At 40.8% G+C, this 20,560-nt stretch overlaps 1 protein-coding gene across 7 annotated transcripts in view; it reads left to right on the top strand.

Annotated features, from left to right (window-relative positions):
- LOC144500199 (histone-lysine N-methyltransferase NSD2-like) overlaps window positions 1-20,560 on the top strand; it is a 108,144-nt gene that overhangs the window by 41,276 nt on the left and 46,308 nt on the right. For all 7 annotated transcript variants that reach the window (XM_078222908.1, XM_078222923.1, XM_078222899.1 and 4 more), the window contains exons 6-11: window positions 7,263-7,419; window positions 9,223-9,300; window positions 12,752-12,873; window positions 16,075-16,174; window positions 16,348-16,472; window positions 20,202-20,339. In XM_078222908.1, coding sequence (XP_078079034.1) covers window positions 7,263-7,419; window positions 9,223-9,300; window positions 12,752-12,873; window positions 16,075-16,174; window positions 16,348-16,472; window positions 20,202-20,339 — 720 coding nt within the window. The remainder of the gene's footprint in view (window positions 1-7,262; window positions 7,420-9,222; window positions 9,301-12,751; window positions 12,874-16,074; window positions 16,175-16,347; window positions 16,473-20,201; window positions 20,340-20,560) is intronic.

Here is a 20,560-nt window from a genome sequence, read left to right as displayed (position 1 = left end):
AATTCTCTGCCAAGGGAAACAATTCAATCCTGTCACTCTACCTCTTCCCCTCATAATTTTGTACATCTCTATCAAGTCACTCTCGGCCTTCTTTGTTCCAAGGAAAATAACCCTAATCTATCCAATCTCTCATTGTTGCTGCACTTTTCCAGCCCTGGTGATATTTGTGTAAACCTCCTCTGCACTCTCACCAGAGCAATTACATCCTTCTGTAATGTGGTGACCAGAACTGTGCTCCAGTTGTGGCCTCACCAGCATTTTATACAATTCCAACATTATATCCTTTTATATTCTATACCACTGCCAATGAAAGAGAGCATTCCGTATGCCTTCTTTACAACCTTGTCTACTTGAACTGATGCCTTTAGGGACCTGTGTACTTGTATGCCAAGATGTCTCACTTCATGTACCCCTATTAGTATATTCCCATTTCTTGTGTCCTCCCTTTAACTGTTTGACCTCCCTAAGTGCATGACCTCATGCTTCTCCATGTTAAAATCAATATGCCACTGTACTACCCACTGCACCAACCATCTACATTGTTTTGGAGATTATAGCTGTCCTCTACACTATCCACTACTTGACCAATCTTTGTGTCATGTGCAGATTTCCCATTCGTGCTCCTCGTGTTCAGGCCCAAATCATTAATATAAAACACAAACAGGGTCCCAACACCAAGACCTTTGTATATGAATAGCCCAGGAACTAATGAGACTGAGGAAATTAAGGTGATTAATATCAACAGGGGAAAAGTACTGGAGGAAATCAAGGGGCTAAAATCAAACAAACCCCAGGATCTTACGGCCTGCAATCTAAGATTTTAAGAGATCGCTGCAGAGGTAGTGGATGGATTTGTTATGATTTTCCAAAATTCCCTAGATTCTGTAACGGTCCCAGCAAATTGGAAGTTAGCAAGTGTAACACCACTATTCAAAAAATGACAGAGGGAACTCACAGGGAACTGCAGGTTAGTCAGTCATTGGGAAAATGTAGAAATCTATTATTAAGTAAGTCTTGTATTTCGAAAAGTATAATATTAAAACAGATTAGCATGGTTTTATGAAATAGAAATCCTATTTGACAAATTAATTTAGAGTTTAGTTTTAGACTCCCCTACCTTTTACGAAAAGATGTTGACTATCCAGCTGATCTATGCCGCTCATTATTTTATAGACCTCTATAAGATTACCCCTCAGCCTTCTACGGTCCAGGGGAAAAAGTCCCAGTCTATCCAGCCTCTCCTGATAACTCAAACCATCAAGTCCCGGTAGCATCCTAGTAAATCTTTTCTGCACTCTTTCTAGTTTAATAATATCCTTTCTATAATAGGGTGACAGAACTGTACACAGTATTCCAAGTATGGCCTTACCAATGTCTTGTACAACTTCAACAAGATGTCCCACCTCCTGTCTTCCATGTTCTGACCAATGAAACCCAAGCATGCCGAATGCCTTCTTCACTACCCTGTCCACCTGTGACTCCACTTTCAAGGAGTTATGAACCTGTACCCCTAGATCTCTTTGTTCTATAACTCTCCCCAATGCCCTACCATTAACTGAGTAGGTCTTGCCCTGATTCGATCTACCAAAATGCATCACCTCACATTTATCTAAATTAAACTCCATCTGCCATTCGTCAGCCCACTGGCCCAACTGATTAAGATCCAGTTGCAATCCTAAATAACCACCTTCACTGTCCACTATGCCACCAATCTTGGTGTCATCTGCAAACTTATTAACCATGCCTCCTAAATTCTCATCCAAATCATTAATGTAAATAACAAATAATAGTGGACCCAGCACCGATCCCTGAGGCACACCGCTGGTTACAGGCCTCCAGTTTGAAAAACAGCCCTCTACAACCACCCTCTTGTCTTCTGTCATCAAGCCAATTTTGTATCCATTTGGCTCCCTCACTCTGGATCCCGTGAGATTTAACTTTATGCAACAGCCTACTATGTGGTACCTTGTCAAAGGTCTTGCTGAAGTCCATGTAGACAACTGCACTGCCCTCATCTACTTTTACCCCTTCAAAAACTCGATCAAATTCATGAGACATGATTTTCCACACTCAATGCCATCCTGGCTGTCCCTAATCAGTTCTTGCCTCTAGATGCCTCTTAATCCTGCCTCTCAGAATATCTTCTGACAATTTACCCACTACAGACTTTAGGCTCACTGGTCTGTAGTTCCCAGGCTTTTCCATGCGGCCCTTAAACAAAGGCACAACATTTGCTACCCTCCAATCTTCAAGCACCTCACCTGTGACTGTCAATGATTCAAATATCTCTACTGGCGGACCTGCAATTTCCTCCCTAGCCTCCCACAGTGTCCTGGGATACGCTTCATCAGGTCCCAGGGATTTATCTACCTTGATGCGCTCTAAGGCTGCTAGCACTTCCTTCTCTATAATATGTACACTCCTCAAGGCATCACAATTTATTTCCCCAAATTCCCTAACATCCATGTTTTTCTCAACAGTAAATATTGATGAGAAATATTCATTTAGGATCTCACCCATCTCTTGTGGATCCGCACATAGATAACGTTGTTGATCCTTAAAAGGCCCTACTCTCTCCCTAGTTACTCTTTTCCCCTTTATGTATTTGTAGAAGCTCTTTTGGATTCTCCTTTGCCTTATCTGCCAAAGTAATCTCATGCCCCTTTTTGCCCACCTGATTTCTCTCTTAACTCTAACTATTCAGGAGGAATTTCTCATTCGGTATGTGGATGGCCCAACTAGAAAAGGGGCAAAACTTGACCTCCTCTTGGGAAATAAGAAAGGTGTTCAAGGGATCCACTTAATCCCAGCTGCCAATGCATGTCATATGCCTCTTTATTCTTTTTGACCAGGCCTCAATATCCCAAGTCATTCAGGGTTCCCTACTTCTACCAACCTTGCCCTTCAGTCTAAAAGGAATGTGCTTCGCCTGAACCCTGGTTAACATGCTTGAAAGCCACCCACTTACTTATCAGGCGTCCTTTTGCCTGCCAACAGACTCTGAATCAACTTTTGAAAGTTCCTGCCTGATAACATCAAAATTGGCCTTGCCCCAATTTAGAATTTTAACTTTTGGGCCAGACCTATCATTCTCCTTGGCTCTCTTAAAACTAATGGAATTATGGTCACTGGTCCCAAAGTGATCCCTCACTAACACTTCTGTCACTTGCCCTTCCTTATTTCCCAAGAGGAAGTCAAGTTTTGCCCCCTTTCTAGTCGGGCCATCCACATACTGAATGAGAAATGTTTCCTGAATACACAAATTTATCTCCATCCAAGCCCTAATACTGTGGCTGTCCCAGTCAATGTTGGGAAAGTTAAAATCCCCTACTATTACCATCCTATTTTTCTTGCAGCTACCTGTAATCTCCTTACATATTTCCACCTCAATTTCCTGCTATTTGGGGGCCTGTAGTACAATCCTATTGGTGATCTCTCCCTTATTTTTCAGTTCTATCCATATAGACTAAGTGGGCAAAACCTCGGATATATCCCCTCTGTCGTGATGCTTTCCCCAATCAAAAATGCAACTCCCCCTCCTCACTTACCTCCTGTTCTATCTTTCCTATAGCATTGGTCCCCTGGAACATTGAGCTACCAGTCCTGTCCCTCCCTTAGCCATGTTTGAGTAATAGCTATAATATCCCAGTCCCATGTAGCCATCCATGCCCTGAGTTCATCTGCTTTGCCCGTAAGGCCTCTTGCATTGAAATAAATGCAGTTTAATCCAGACTTCCCTTGCTCTGCCTTACTTTCTCAGACTATCTGTCTGGTCACGTTTTGTACACGCTCCTTGTGTTTTATTTTTCTTAGTCTTACTGGACCCATTCACTGAGTCCTCCACAGTCTCTGTACTGTGGCTATTTTTGACTTTGGTTTCTGTGCCTTTCACTTTTCCCCTTCCTGCCTTTCTTTTCTGTCCCCACTTTACTTCCCTCTGACTTCCTGCATCGGTTCCCATCCCCCTGCCACATTCGTTTAAATCCTCCCCAACAGCTCTCGCAAACACTCCCCCTAGGACATTGATTCCAGTCCTGCCCAGGTGCAGACCATCCGATTTGTACTGGTCCCACCTCCCCCAGAACCAGTTCCAATGTCCCAAGAATTTGAATCCCTCCCTCTTGCACCATCTCTCGAGCCACGTATTCATCTTTGCTGCAGTTGGGACCAGAAGATCTGGGCTATTTTCATACGAGTTATTTAGATTGTGGAATGTTTGTTACAGTTTGGTGTGATCGCATTTGGAGGACTGTGCAGTTTTGGTCTCCACATTTAAGAAAAGATGTATTTGCAATGGAGGTGGTACAGGGAAGGTGCACCAAATTAGTTCCTGAGGTGAGAGGCTGAATAAATTGGGCATTTATTCCCTGGAGTTTAGAAGAATTGAGAGACGGATCTCATTGAAATCTACAAAATACTGAAGATGCTTGATAGATCGACACAGATTGTATCCATTGGTTGGGAAATCTAAAACACGAGGGCATGGTCTCAGGATAAGGGGCTAATTAATTTGACTTGGGTGAGAAATTTCTTCATTCAACACTAAGGGTTGTGAACCTTTTGAATTCTGTAGCCCAGAGGGTTGTGGATACTGCATCATTGAATATATTTAAGGCTGGGATAGATGGACTTTTGGTGTCTCAGAGAATTCAAGGATATGGGGACCGAGCAGAAAATGAAGTTGAAGCCCAAAGTCAGGCAAGATCCTATTGAGTGACAAAGAAGGCTTGATGGGCTGTGTGGTCTACTCGTGCTACTATTTCTTCTGTTATGCGTTACTCCAGGTGGTTGGTTTATTGAGGCAAATACTGCAAAACCATTTGAAGAGAAAAAGACATTAAAAAATTTGAGAGGGGCAGGAAAATAGGATTACAGGTGTGACCCAAATGATCACTTGCTGTGCTATAATTTCTTTGTTCATAAAACAGCAGACCAATCTTTCTAAAAACATATGGAAGCATAAATGAAATGAACTAAATCTTGACAGGCAAATTTCAGTAAAGCAAATTATCTTGCAAATAGTTGTGATTTGTAAAAAGGAATAATTGTTTAAAATATTACTTGGCATGATTGGTTTGAAATGAGGCATGATCAATTTAAATATTTCAAAATGAACACATCGGAGTTTTAATTGTATGCTAAATTAATGTCCATGTTTGCCCACGTTTGTTATCTTTCCTCATAAACCTCAGTTCAGTGTGGAGTAGGGATATGTATACGCTCTTTTCAGCCAGCAAGGGCAGTCTGTTAATGTTGCTCCATATACTGTGCTGTGCAGTGATAAAATTCCTTCTGTGGATCACTCAACGCAGTAAGGAATATTCAATTCTCACATTCTGCAACTTTGTGTATTTTGATGAACTAATTAGGAGTGCTACTTTTGTGTATTTTTTCCCCTCTCTGGTGCACTTGATCTTGGCTGAAGATGTACATATCTTTTGTATGTTTAAGAGGCACTTTAAGGTTGAAGCCAGTAAGTGTTTTAGATTTTGTAAATCTATTGTGTTTATGAAGTGGAATTCCAGCAATTTTATCAACCAAAAATTGCTAAATGCAAGAATGCATGACGGACATTTCACAATATCAAAGCAATTTCTAATCCGAAATTTGCAAATATTCATAAATCTACCAAATGTGAGTTGAGCTACCCTCAATTTATAGTAAAATTGTACATGAGTTTTCATACAAGCATCTCTAAACATTGTCATTGTACAAAGGAAAACATTTCTCAAAGATTCCACTGTTTTGAAAATGACTCCTTAATGTATGTTTCCGACTGAATGGATAAAACCTCTTTTCTTGCTTTCAGTTCCAACCGCTCCATGTTGAAGATTGTCACTGAATTTCTGTTGGTTGTGATGTGAACCAAAGGCAGCTCCAAAATAACTTTAGTTTGCTTTAATGGTGTCTGATCAAGCATGCAAGTTTGCATTCTTTTTCTAATTCTCCATCCTTTTTCTACTTTTCTCCACTCATCTAAAAATAGTGGGAAATAGTTCCATGAGTAATGTCAGTGCTGTAACCATTCTTCGTGTACGACCCGAGACAGTTAATTCATTTTGGCGGGTATCACATCTCAGCCAGATCCTGTCCTTGGTGCCATGCCAGCATCTACATTTTCCAGTAAGAATTCCTGCATGATGATCAACAGTGGAATCCACAGTTGATTTCTTTCTTTTCTCTTTCAGCTTGTCTGTCCCCAAGCATCACGTTATTATCTAATTTTGTGCATGCCAGACATTGAATCTCCAAATCTTTTGATCTGAGTGATTTGACTCCTATTATTTTTATAGTTTATCCATTAGCCCATTGGGGAACAATTTGACTCTTCATCAGCTGATAGCTAAGTTGATGGCTCTCTGTGATGGTGTCTGATATCTTTCTCCTGATTATTTGGCCAAGGCTCTTGATTTACATTGAGCATTGTAATTGCCCTCCAGTGCATGGTAGTATGTGGAAACATGTGTCCCTCCGCCAGTTGGAAGAATAATATTGACCAAAAACAATGTGTAACAATCGTTTGTATTGATTTTAGGCTTTCAAAATGGGATTCGGGGGGGGGGGGGGGGGAATTCCCTTCTAGTTGGAAGCATACCCGGCACAAAGGAAAATGGTTGTGGTTGTTAGAAGTTAATCATCTTAGCTCCAGGACATCACTACAGAAGGGTCTGAGGCCCAGCCACTTTCAACTGTTTCATCACTGACCTCCCATCATAAGGTCAGAAGTGAAGTGGGAATCCTCCTCCTTTCTTCCCCCCGACCCCGACAAAGCAGCCCACTTGATTGCTACCCCTCCACAAATATTCAATTCTACCACTGCCAACAAACAGTGGCAGCAGTGTACGATTTACAAGAACTCACCAAGGTTCCTTAGGCAACACTTCCAAGCACTACCATCTTGCAGGACAAAAGCAGCAGATACATTGGAACACCACCTGGAGGTTCCCATCCAAGCATCTCACTGTTCCTTCACTGTCGCTGGGTCAAAATACTGGAATTTCCTTCCATTGCAGCATTGTGAGCGTAGTGGGCGTACCTACACCTCAGGGATGGCAGTGGTTCAAGATGGCATCTCGCTACCACCTTCTGAAGGGCAACTAGAGATGGGCAATAAATGCTGGCATAGACAGTGACACCCACATTGTCTAAAGTTAATATTTTTAAAAATGGTCTGTTGTGCAATATTTTTGTGTAATAGATGTGAACTCTTTTGCATTGTCTGCAACCGAGAGTAATATTCTTCAATGTTTTTACATTTGCAGCTCGCTGAGGAGCATCCAGATGCTTCTGGTGAGGAGATTGAAGAGCTGCTTGAATCTCAATGGGCTATGCTTAGTGACAAACAGAGAGCACGTTACAATACCAAGTTCTCTATAGTAACACCAGTAGCGGAGCACAAATCCCCTGTGTTGGGTTCAGGTGAGTGTAAATTACCAATTGTAACTGGTGCTGAAGTTTTAGTCTGGAAGAGATGGGCAGCTGCTTCAAATATGATGTTGGTTTCAAAGCAAACTACCAAAGTTAACATTTGGAGAACAATGAAATACAAGAACAGACGGGATATCGCTGAGCCTTTTGGTGATGGTGTGCAGAAACAAAAAGGAATTTTAACATTCTCCCATCAGGAAACTGACAGGGTGATGTGGAACCCCAGTTTTACACTGCACCCAACATTACCCCCATTGGTCCTATCAGTTTCTCGATGGAATAGCGAGTTTAACATTGCCCCCACAATATATCTCCATATATTGTTTTTTGAATGCTCTATGTTAACTCAATAGAGTATAATTTCATGATCAATTGGGCCAGTGGGCTGACGAATGGCAGATGGAGTTTAATTTAGACAAATGCGAGGTGATGCATTTTGGTAGATTGAACCAGGGCAGGACTTACTCAGTTAATGGTAGGGCATTGGGAAGAGTTCCAGAACAAAGGGATCTAGAGGTACATGTTCACAGCTCCTTGAAAGTGGAGCCACAGGTGAACAGAGTGGTGAAGAAGGCATTCGGCATGCTTGGTTTCATCAGTCAGAACATTGAATACTGGAGTTGGGACGTCTTGTTGAAGTTGTACAAGACATTGGTACAGCCACACTTGGAATACTGTGTGCAGTTCTGGTCATCCTATTATAGGAAGGATATTATTAAACTAGAAAGAGTGCAGAAAAGATTTATCAGGATGCTACCGGGACTTGATCGTTTGAGTTATAAGGAGAGGCTGGATAGACTGGGACTTTTTTCTCTGGAGCGTAAGAGGCTGAGGGGTGATCTTAGAGGTCTATAAAATAATGAGGGGCACAGATCAGCTCGATAGTCAATATCTTTTCCCAAAAGTAGGGCAGTCTAAAACGAGAGGGCATAGGTTTAAGGTGTATGGGGAGAGATACAAAAGTGTCCAGAGGGGCAATTTTTTCTCACAGGGTGGTGAGTGTCTGGAACAAGCTGCCAGAGGTAGTAGTAGAGGCGGGTACAATTTTGTCTTTTAAAAAGCATTTAGATAGTTACATGGGTACGATGGGTATAGAGGGATATGGACCAAATTGAGGCAATTAGGATTAGCTTAGGGGTTTTTAAAAAAATAAGGGCGGCATGGCCAAGTTGGGCTGAAGGGCCTGTTTCCATGCTGTAAACCTCTATGACTCTAATTTACTTTTATTCTGCAAAATATTAGTGTGACATTTATGATAATGCTCATGGAAACTTTTTATATTGATTTCCAAGTTAATAAAGTACTGCTCGACAAGGGGACAAACTATGAATATTTAGATGGAAGGGACCAAAAGTTACTTCAAAAGTAATTGGAATGTTTTTACACTGGACAAGCTATAGTGTTTTTTTTCTCGTTCATTTAGATAAAGTCGGTCACGGCCTTTAATTAGCTTTATAAATACCAGCATATCTACAGTTGGAAATTACACCATAACTTGCAGATCTAGGAGATGAAATCATAAATGTAAAATACTTGAAACGGTTTTGCCTATTTTATTACATTGTGTACTACAGGAAAAAATTGCTGATATACAAATAAATATCATACCAAAGCTTAATTGTTTTACCCTGTTGATTTTAATTTTTGATGTTGTATCAAAGAGCGTTATTTTGTACTGAGCTGAAAGCAATCAGATACCAGTAAAATGGTAGTAAGTCACCCAAAGCAAAGCATGAATTTAAGTTGTTAGTCTTGAGTGAAGTATTTTTCTCTTCTCAAATACTGTTTCAATAGGTTTTTCAGCAGCATCTCCTGGGCCAACCAGGCGCAAAGTACTACAAGAGTCTCCAAAAAGAACGACTAGATCTAGTGGTAGGTTGAAGGAACTCTTTCTTATCTTCAGTTGATTTGCATTTGGTTTTGTCAACTGTATTGAAAGTTTTAAAACTGTTCCTGAACTTTCACATTTGTCTTTGCTTACCTGTGTGATTAAAACATCGTTTGTAATTTAAAGATGACTACTATTTAATTTATCAAAGAAGTTGCTGGTTCAATTTTGGGAATGCTGTCACAATTATTTTTGGACCCCATTCACCTTTTTTTCCAACTTCGGCGTGACCTGAAAATCCTATCCAGGAAGTCTTGATATTTAACAGATAAAGGATCCACCAGGTTCCCCTCAGCTTTTCTATTTTCAGCAATGTTTTAAGGAGGTGCCAGGATTACATCAGCAAATCTTGACTTTCTCTGTAAATGCTCACTTTTATAATTAAATATTACAAGTATGCGCCTCCATGTTTCCTTTTGCCCATTCCTAAACTCCTATGTGTACTGATATTCTGTTCCAATCAAAGTCTAATTCTCAACTGGAATTGTGGGACTGAATGGGGTCATAATTAGTGACTTCACTTACAGATAGATCAGTATTCAATTGGCTGAATGTGAATAAATCAAATGTAGATTGATTTAGTGGGTAAAATACCAGTGAGGAACAAGAAGGACTGTATTCTGATCGTTTCCCATGTGTCGGTCAGAGTTTAGCTGTGGTTGATAGAATTCTTGTGGTTCATCGAGTACAGGAATGAGATGGAGAATCTGGTAAACTAGTGCTGCGACAATATTCTCTCCTTCAATGTCAACTAAACAAAGGAGACTGTCATCAACTTCAGGAAGTGTAGTGGAGAACATGCCCCTATCTACATCAACAAGGACGAAGTAGAAAGGGTCGAAAGCTTCAGGTTTTTGGGTGTCCAGATCACCAACAACCTGTCCTGGTTCCCCCCATGCCAACACTATAGTTAAGAAAGCCCAGCAACGCCTCTAGTTTCTCAGAAGACTAAGGAAATTTGGCATGTCAGCTACGACTCTCTCCAACTTTTACAGATGCACCATTGAAAGCATTCTTTCTGGTTGTATCACAGCTTGATATGGCTCCTGCTCTGCCCAAGACCGCAAGGAACTACAAAAGATCGTGAATGTAGCCCAATCCATCACACAAACCAGCCTCCCTTCCGTTGACTCTGTCTACACTTCCCGCTGCCTCGGCAAAGCAGCCAGCATAATTATGGACCCCACGCACCCCGGACATTCTCTCTTCCACCGTCTTCCGTCGGGAAAAAGATACAAAAGTCTGAGGTCACGTACCAACCGACTCAAGAATAGCTTCTTCCCCGCTGCTGTCAGACTTTTGAATAGACGTTCCTTGCATTAAGTTGATCTTTTTCTACACCCTTGCTGTAACACTACAGTCTGCACTCTCTCATTTCCTTCTCCATGTACGGTATGCTTTGCCTATATAATGCGCAAGAAACAATACTTTTCATTGTATACTAATACATGTGACAATAATAAATCAAATCAAAGAATCCTTACAGTCCAGAAGGAGGCCATTCAGCCCATCGAGTCTGCACCAACTGTCCGAAAGAGCATCCCACCCAGCCCCATGATCGATTGAATTTAACTGCATTCTATGCTTCATAATCTAGTTAAATAAGCAGTTTATTTTTTTGTCCCTAACTGAATCATATGGTATGAATGGAATAGTAAATGAGTGCCCAAGTATCACTTCGCTGATAATAGATAACCTCAAATCCTAAACAATAGAATCACTGAGACCATTGTGATATAAGTGGTATATCCAGCACATCTCAATGTATTATGACCTGTGTTCCCCTACAGTCCACTGTTGCCTACTTTTTATTTCTTGCAATGTGAGCATTATGGTAAGTGCAGCATTTATTGTGTATCGTTATCTGCCCTGAAGCAGATCGCAGTGAACTATTTTGAACTGCTGCGGACCGTCTGGTGTAGATACACCCACAACGTTAGAGAGGGAGTTCCAGAATTTTGATCCAGTTTTAGTAGGGGAACGATGATTAAAGTTCCTAGTTTGGCTGGTGTGTGGCTTCCAATTTGTAGTTGGTGGTGAAGAATCATCAAATCCCTACAGTGCAGAAGGAGGCCATTTGGCCGATTGAGCCTGCACCGACTCTTGGAGTGTTTTACTCAGGCCAACCCCACACGTTTACCCAGCTGATTCCCCTAACTTACACATCTTGGGACACTGCGGGGCATTTTAGTGTGGCCAATCCACCTAACCTGCACATCTTTGTGGGAGGAAGCTGAAGCACCTGGAGGAAACATGCACAAACAGATAATCACCCAAGGCCAGAATCGAACCTGGGTCCCTGGCACTGAGGCAGTAGCGCTAATCGCCGTGCCATTCTGCATTCTTTCATCCTGACCAGTGATTTCAAGTTACTGCTTTCCCTCATGTCCAGAGAAGACAAATTGATATTGACCTGTACAAGTCAATTTGGAGGAGCCATGGCATTATTAGCAAGAAAAAACTGTACAAAACCGCAGTCTAGGCAAGTACTCTGAATTAAGCCTTATCCTCCTGACCAAGTAGTGTGGCTCCCCAGAAAAGGAGTTTTACCTTTACTAGTATATTTTCAGATTAGTTTTTTTTCAAATCAAGACAATTTCTCAAAACAATGACTCAAAAAGAGTGTCACAAAATTATTTCAATTTGATTGTTTTTTCTGCTATTGGAAATGACTCTCTTCAAAGGAAATTTTCTTCAGCTTACTTGTTCCTCATTGATACTTAATGAATTTAATTGCTTTTGATTTATTGGTATTGGGTCAATGCGGTACTAATCTTTTCCTTAAGGAAATGATGACAATACACTGCAGTTGTTTTGACTATGAAAATGCTCATGGACCTTTTGAAGGCTACTCATGGCTGTACAACTACAGGCTTAATATCATTGAAAGTTATTAAATTTAAAGGTACTTGATACATGACAAGCTAGCATGATGCCCAAAATCAAACACTTCACCCTGTTTGGATAACTGTTCATTATTGAACTTATTTCAGGTAAGAAGAAAACATTGTCATGTCTTCACAAAAGCACTTCACAATCAGTTAATTGCTTTAAGCAAGTGTAGCAACTCATTTGTGTAAAATAAGGCCCCACAAACAGCAAAATGACTGATTGCTTTAATTTAATTTTAAAACCTTTTTAATGTTCAATGCAGGCTGAGCGTCAACTAAGATGAGGAAATGCTGATTAGAACACCAGGAGAACGCTCTTAATGCCATTGGTTCTTTAATGTCCACCTGAATAGGCGGACAGGAAATCCAATTCAATGCTTCATCCAAAAGATGGCATTAGAGTACTCCCTCAGTATTGCACTGAATAGCAGCCTAAATTGTATACTCCAGTCTGGAGTGGGGCTTGAATCCCCTACCTTCCAATTTAAGCAAAATTGGTTCAAACTCAGCCAAACTGTTAATTGCTCTTTGTTTCCTTTTATAGTTAGTTCAGAATCAACGAGGCAAAGAAGACTATCCAGAAAAATAATAGACTACAGGGAGGACTCTCCTGAACGAATTGGCTCCAGCAAGAGATTAAAGCGAAACTACTACGCAGATGAAAAGGTTCTTGCATGTTTAGAATTTCACCCACAGAGGTTGTTGTGTAGAATAGGTATTCTGCCCAGACCATTTAAACAGAAGGAAACGGTTAGAGGTAGAAGATGTGTTGTAATGATATATATTTGCTATAGTAATTTTCTGTATGTTTCAGGTGTCAGCTGTCTCAAATCAAACATGACAACTCACTGAATTTAGACAGGTTACTAAGGCTGGATAAAAAGAAACATACAAGGATTTCCCTCTACTAATTGCAGGGAAAGCACCAAATCCCCAATCATCTGTTGGGTTGGGAAAATGTGGCATACTGAAGACCTCTTTGTCTGGTAATGTGTGGTATAGCTCGAATTTAGAAGTAAGCACAGTCTTCCAAAAAGAGACAGCAGGAACTGGGACAATGAAATCATCACCAGCCTGACGAGATCTCTTCTGGTTGAAAGTTCCACAAGTCCCATGGTCCTATATTTGAGTTGTCTCAGTTCACTTTCAAGGACACGAACAGCCCCTAATTTATCATGAATTCACTGAGTTGAGGCCACAGGATGTCTGGCGTGGAATGTGGAAAAAAATACTACTTTAGTATAAGTTTATTTCCTAATGTCGAAGTATGGTAGAGGGACTGTTATCTGCATTATTAGTGTTTTATTCAACTGATCTGAGGATGTGTTAAATATTGATACTAAATGGATGATTTTAACTTGTCCTGTGAAAACCTGATAGAACCAGATTGGCCACCCAGTTTACTGCTCAAATTTGTCATTGAAAGGTTGCCCATCAGGCCAGTTAAGGAAAATTTCCCTCCGAGGTGCTTGAATTTTTGTTTTAAATGTTCTATTTCCAGCATCCCTCATCGTGATTAGGCTGATAATTCAACCAAAAAATATTAGTTGCCAACAGCAATCACCAAAGTACTAATTTTGCTCCCATGGAACTGAGTTTGTCTTTTGTGCTGAACACTACTTTTTTTCTAAACAACTCTCGCTCTCCATAAAACCAAAGGCCCTGGAAAGTGTGAATACTGCTTTTGTATCTGAGGAGGTGCATCTTGCACTCCTGACCATATTAGAAGCCTTGTGTCGGATGGTTGATTCTTTTTTCCCCCTTCTCCCTTTTCCTGAAATTGCTGCAACAAGTGTTAGAATCGTAGAATCCCAGCGCAGGTGGCCATTTGGCCCATTGAGTCTACACTGACCCTCCGAAAAAGTATCCCCGTAACCGTGCCCATTTATCATGGCTAATCCATCTAACATACGCATCTTTGGACACCAAGGGGCAGGTTAGCACAGACAGTCACCCAAGGTCGAAGCCAAGTCCTTGGAGCTGAGAGGCATCAGTGCTAACTATTATGCTACCCATGGTGATCTCTGAAATTTCCTGTAATTTGCAATATGGCATCCGAAAAGTTCTTCATTCACCAGGTTCAGTATTGATTTCCAATGTATAGCTGATACTTGATCAGCAATCCTTGCCTTTCTTCCACAACTCAGCATTGCTTAGTTCCTGCTTTTCACAGGAATCAAGGCATCATAATTGGCACAGGCTTGGAGGGCCGAAGGGCCTGTCCCTGTGCTGTACGTTTCTTTGTTCTTTTTTTTGAGAAACTTGGTTGTATAACTCCACCAATTTTCTAAAAATAATTCCCACAGCATAGGACTAGGCTTGTATTTTATCACTAATCTTGTGTTCAGAAAGCATAAAGGTAGAGTATGGAAAATCGGAAGTAACATAATTGCAGTAAAAGGTGTACTCATTTTTCTGCAATTTGCTCACGCTTTCTTTTGATGTATCAGCACCTGTACTGATGCTTTGGGCACATTTTCTTTCTGCTTGATTCCTACAATTCAGAAATGAATACTGAAAATTAGAAAGCAAATTTCTAATTGAAATTGTAGGACAACATTTGTTTTTCATCACTCTTCCCAGTTAGCAGAACTTAATACAGCCTCAAACCTGGGTTCGATTCCCGGCTGGGGTCACTGTCTGTGTGGAGTTTGCACATTCTCCCCGTGTCTGCGTGGGTTTCCTCCGGGTGCTCCGGTTTCCTCCCACAGTCCCAAGATGTGTGAGTTGGGTTGATTAGCCATGCTATTAAAAAAAATTGCCCTTAGTGTCCTGAGATGTGTAGGTTAGAGGGATTAGTGGGTAAATCTGTAGGGATATGATGATAAGGCCTGGGTGGGATTGTGGTCGGTGCAGACTCGATGGGCTGAATGGCCTCTTTCTGTACTGTAGGGTTTCTATGATTTTCTATGAAATGTGTGCCTCTGCCTGTGCCACTACAGGTTGCATTGTTCTGACTAACTTCAAAAAGGCATATTCAGGCAGTTCATCTAAAACTGCCCCTACCTCATTATCCCATTGCTTTTCCTTCCTTGCGCGTCAAAATACCATTCCTTTCAGACTGGATTTGCCTTTCTGAGATCTACTTGACTAATATGGGAATCATAGGCCTCCCCTGCATATTCATGATGTTTCTAGCTCTCTATTTCCTAATAATAGTATATTGAACAAGTTTATTTATTAGTCACAAGTAAGGCTTACATTAACACTGCAATGAAGTTACTGTGAAATTCCCCTAGTCGCCACACTCTGGCGCCTGTTTGGGTCAGTGCACCTAACCAGCACGCCTTTCAGAATGTGGGAGGAAACCAGAGCACCCAAAGGAAACTCATGCAGACACAGGGAGAACGTGCAAACTCCTCGCAGACAGTGACCCAAGCCAGGAATTAAACCCAGGTCCCTGGTGCTGTAAAGCAGCAGTTCTAACCACGGTGCCACCGTGCCGCCCCTGCTTTGCCAAGAATATTTTCACTCGCTTTGATTGCTGCAATGAACAAAACCGATTTTTTTTCAAATATCTTGGTTTTCCTGCCAATCTCAATAATTTTGCTGAGATTTTGGCAATATTCAACGAAAGTAGTGATTGGGGAAACTTGACAAATTAATTGGAATAAGAGCCAGTTCCTCAGCTCATTCATTTGCATCTGTATCTGAATGTTGAAGGCATTATTAACATTGATTGTAATTGTGATTCGCACAATGGAATCTGTATGTTTAAATTAGAATGTACTGACTGGCAGTTCAACTTGCTTCCTTTTGAGGATTGTGTTCGGCTTTGTTGTACATCTAATAACACTTTTCTCAAGTATTAAAATATCCTCCTGTGACACTGTTGGGTAATGAATGCTGACTTTTTTTTATGCACAGTATGAGTTCAATAATACTGGTCAGGCTGAGGTATGTGGAAGTGATGGTGTTGAGGCTGGAGAAACATCTGTTACGCATGCATCCCGAAACAGCCAGTCAGGTAAAGATTTATCAACTTCTCTGTAGTTTGTATTTATAAGAATTCTTTTGCGGCCTTATTTTAGTATGCAATTTAATTCATATTTTGAAACCGGTTACAGTTGCTTAAATTGGCGCAAAATGCTTTATTTTATTGAATAGACTTGGTATCAAATATTTATGCACTTTTTTCAGATATAAGCAAACTCTCTGATGCGTGTAAACCACTGAAAAAGCGAAGCAGAGCATCAACAGCAGAAACTCTGATACCAGCTGTCAACAAGAATCCATCTCCTCTCACTGTGTTCACAGAAAATGAGGTAATTTTAAGAGGGAGTTGCAGAGACGCAACTGACCTTGGTAATAAATCCATGGGAAAAATGGATTTCCGTAAAGCTGGTTTGAAAATGAAAGTGTTTAAACTGGAGGTGAGACTATACAGCCTCTACCAACTCGCAATGAGACTTTGAAGGTTCTATTCATTCAGCATGAGATTACTGTTAAGTATCTGTTCACTTTGATATGATACCAGTGGATTACTGCTACAGTTCCCAGTAGCTACTTGTATAGTATTGTTGGAGCAGGTCATTAATGGCTCCATCAGCGTTTTCCTGTCAACCACTTGTTTTCCTGAGATTGTTTTGTTTTTTCCAGTCTATTTTCCTGTGTATTTGTTGTATTTTCGCGTTAGTTGGTACTTGGACAAAAAAAGCTGAGTCATGACTGCTGAAGGGCTATCGACAACCTGTGATGGGGGGGAAAAGGGAAAATATATGGAGAAAATGAGAATAAAGTTCATGTAATTATGAAACCTGAGTTTTAAAGAAATCATAGAATCATAGAAACCCTACAGTGCAGAAGGAGGCCATTCGGCCCATCGAGTCTGCACCGACCACAATCCCACCCAGGCCCTACCCCCACATATTTACCCGCTAATCCCTCCAACCTACGCATCTCAGGACTCTAAGGGGCAATTTTTAACCTGGCCAATCAACCTAACCCGCACATCTTTGGACTGTGGGAGGAAACCGGAGCACCCGGAGGAAACCCACGCAGACACGAGGAGAATGTGCAAACTCCACACAGACAGTGACCCGAGCCGGGAATCGAACCCAGGACCCTGGAGCTGTGAAGCAGCAGTGCTAACCACTGTGCTACCCTGATCCATCATAAAGAATTAAATCTAGCTTTGAGTGAAAAATGGAAGGAAATGTAGCTTAAATGTGAAGATTATAGATAGTGTTGAGGAACATAGGAATGTGTTCAAATGCATACACTGTGTAAAAAGTGAAAGTTGAAGAAAAGGAAAATATAAAAGGTGGTACAGTTGCCTCACAGCACCAGGGATCTGGGTTCGATTCTGGCCTTGGGTGACTGTGGAGTTTGCACATTTTCCCCCATGTCTGCATGGGTTTTTTCTCACGCTCCAAATATGTGCAGGTTAGGTGGATTGGCCATGCTAAATTGCCCCCTAGTGTCCAAAGGTGTGTAGATTGAATGGATTAACCATGGTAAATGCATGGTGGGGCCGGTGTAAGATGCTCTATAGCCATTTACTTACTATAGGGATTCTATGGTTCTGCAAATGTACAATAAAAAGACATAGGATACTTGCTTTAGTATCTGGAAGGATACAATACTAAAGCTTAATCTGTACAAACCTTAGCTGGCCACAGTAAAATTTTTCTGTGCTATTCTGGCCACATGTTTGGGAAGTATGTATAAACTGAAAAGGTTCAGTGTTAGTTCAAGGAAATCATTATGAAGAGACGCTTACAAAGCTAGATTTTTTATCACTGCACCTGAGAGATTAAGGGATGATCTAATTAGGTTTCAGAATTATAAATTCCAAGTCGCGATTGTAGCAAGGCCATTAAATTAACCATGTTAAAAAGAAATGCAAGGGAATTTTAGAAAAAATAATTTAGCAGAGGGTGACTAACATGTGGAATTATCTGGCTAAGCATAAATCATTAAAAGGGTTAGGATTGTTACCTGAAAAGAGTGGAGTATTCAAGGTTCTGGGAAGTATGCAGGAAACTACGTAAGTAAATGGCTAATGAAGAAAATACAGGCTCACTATGATGGGCCAAGCAGCCTGTTTTTCAGCCTGTAGTAGCATTACATTTGACAAGTCTACTTTTGGGTGTATGTATGATGACTGTTTCTCACTCACCATCCCAACTGAAGAAAAAAATCTTTTATACAGATGTAAGCACTTCAGTGTGGGTAAATAGTGATCTATTTTATTCCACACATTCACATTTGATACCTAGATGTTCCACTTAATTACTGGCTCAAAACCTTTTTTCCACCCAACCAACCTGTTTGAAAAAAAGCAAATACTGCGGATGCTGGAATCTGAAACCAAAAGAGAAAACGCTGGAAAATCTCAGCAGGTCTGGCAGCATCTGAAAGGAGAGAAAAGAGCTGACGTTTCGAGTCCAGGTGACCCTTTGTCAAAGCTAAAAGGCATAGAAAGTAGGAGATATTTATACTGCAGGGGGAGGGAATGAAATATGAGTCATAGCCACAGAAACCAGGGGAAAAGACTGCTAATGGCAGCCTATAGAGCGAATTAAAGATGTGAATGGCCAAATGACAGAGAAACTAAAATCAGAGGGTAAACTGTGACGGATGAAGATGTTGGGGGTGGGGGGGTGCAGTGTGGGGGGGGGGAATGGATGTGACAGGTAAAATTTAGCAAAGGGGGAGAAAAGGCAAGGGTGGGGGGGGGGACAGAAAAACGAAGAAAGACAATAAATAAAAGATTTACTGTTCTCTACCTTTTATTGTCTGTCTTCATTTTTCTTCTCTCTCTCCCCTCCCCCCCCCCCCCCCAACTTTTTCCCCCTCCCTTCACCTTTTCTCCCCCTTTGTTTCCCCTTTTCTAAATTTTATCTCTGTCCCATCCATCCCCCCCCCCCCCCAACATCTTCGTCTGTCACAGCTTACCCTCTGATTTTAATTTCACTGTCGTTTGTCCATTCACATCCTTTATCCTCTCTATAGGCTGCCATTAGCAGTCTTTTCCCCTGGTTTCTGTGGCTATGACTCATCTTTCATTTCCTCACCCTGCAGTATAAATATCTCCCACTTTCTATGCCTTTTAGCTTTGACAAAGGGTCATCTGGACTCGAAACGTCAGCTCTTTTCTCTCCATACAGATGCTGCCAGACCTGCTGAGATTTTCCAGCATTTTCTCTTTTGGTAACCTGTTTGAAAGTTGTCTGCTGATGGCAATACTCCTTTTAAATTGCCTGTTTAGCTTTGGTAGGTTTGATGCTGGAAGTCTTAATCAATGCACTGTTGCAATAAATGTAGATAAAGAAAATGCTTTCCAGCTAAATTGTTTTGATTTATTCATCATTCCTTTAGTCATGAAATGATGTTTCAAGAAAGTGGAATTTGGTTTTCGAAGATTCAGAATTCATGTGGGGCCAATTCATAGGAAAAGCACATTGGAACCCCCAACACACTTGGCCGCTTCAGTTCTTCTACTTAGATCAAAAATTAGAAGATTGTCAATTAGTATTTAATAAATGTTAACTTGTTGTGGAGAGCATAGTGGCTTCCTTAATTTGTATATGGAATTTAATTTATGTCAAGGTGTTTCCTATACACTATTCTTGATCAGAGGTTCCAGTGGCAAGTAGACGTTTGCTGATGCCCTTCTGACACGGGGTGCTGTGCAGAAGCTGCTGTTGTAAGCATTTCTCTTGTTTCAAGCTCATCACGTTGAGGAATGCATGTAATATTTGTGAGCAGTATCTTATGTCCTGCTTATTTATTTGCTGAATTAAACATGTTTTAAAATTTTCAAACTTGTATACTGAAACTTCTGGAAAGGTACAGTACATTACAGTTCCTGTTTTTGTGTTGCATAAATAAATGTTGTATAAAGATTGCATGACCCCATCTGATCTTTTGATACTGCTTTTGCAGATTTGCAGTGAACTAATTATTTTACAATGTATTAATTTATGTTGCAGCATCATAGTAATTGATGATATTGAAATATAATTTTGTGTTTTGTCTTTTGCGTTCAGACATCATTTGATGGGCAGTTGGAGTCAGCAGATGAAAGTGCAGATGAAACCCCCACAGAGGCTTCATCTGTATCATCCAAAAAATCTCAAGGAGAACGAGGAGGCAGTGGTACAGCTAAGAAAGAAGGAGTTTGTCAGGTGAGACGAACTTCAAGCATACATACTGTACAAAGAAATAGAGCTGTTCGGTCACGTGATCAATTTATTTCATGAGCAAGAAAGAAAATCTAAAATCATGAGTACCGCAGATGTGACTGCATTCCATCTGTCTTTCTGACTTGTGATAAAAACTATTGATCGCTGGATATTTTTATTATGTGCTTGACTTATGAATAAAGAAACTGGCTCCCTATTTGTGT

The sequence above is a fragment of the Mustelus asterias genome, chromosome 1, assembly GCF_964213995.1.
Source record: "Mustelus asterias chromosome 1, sMusAst1.hap1.1, whole genome shotgun sequence".
In the NCBI taxonomy this organism is placed as follows: Eukaryota; Metazoa; Chordata; class Chondrichthyes; order Carcharhiniformes; family Triakidae; genus Mustelus; species Mustelus asterias.
The sequence above is the reverse complement of the archived record's forward strand: the minus strand, read 5'-3'. Positions and strand labels throughout refer to the sequence as shown.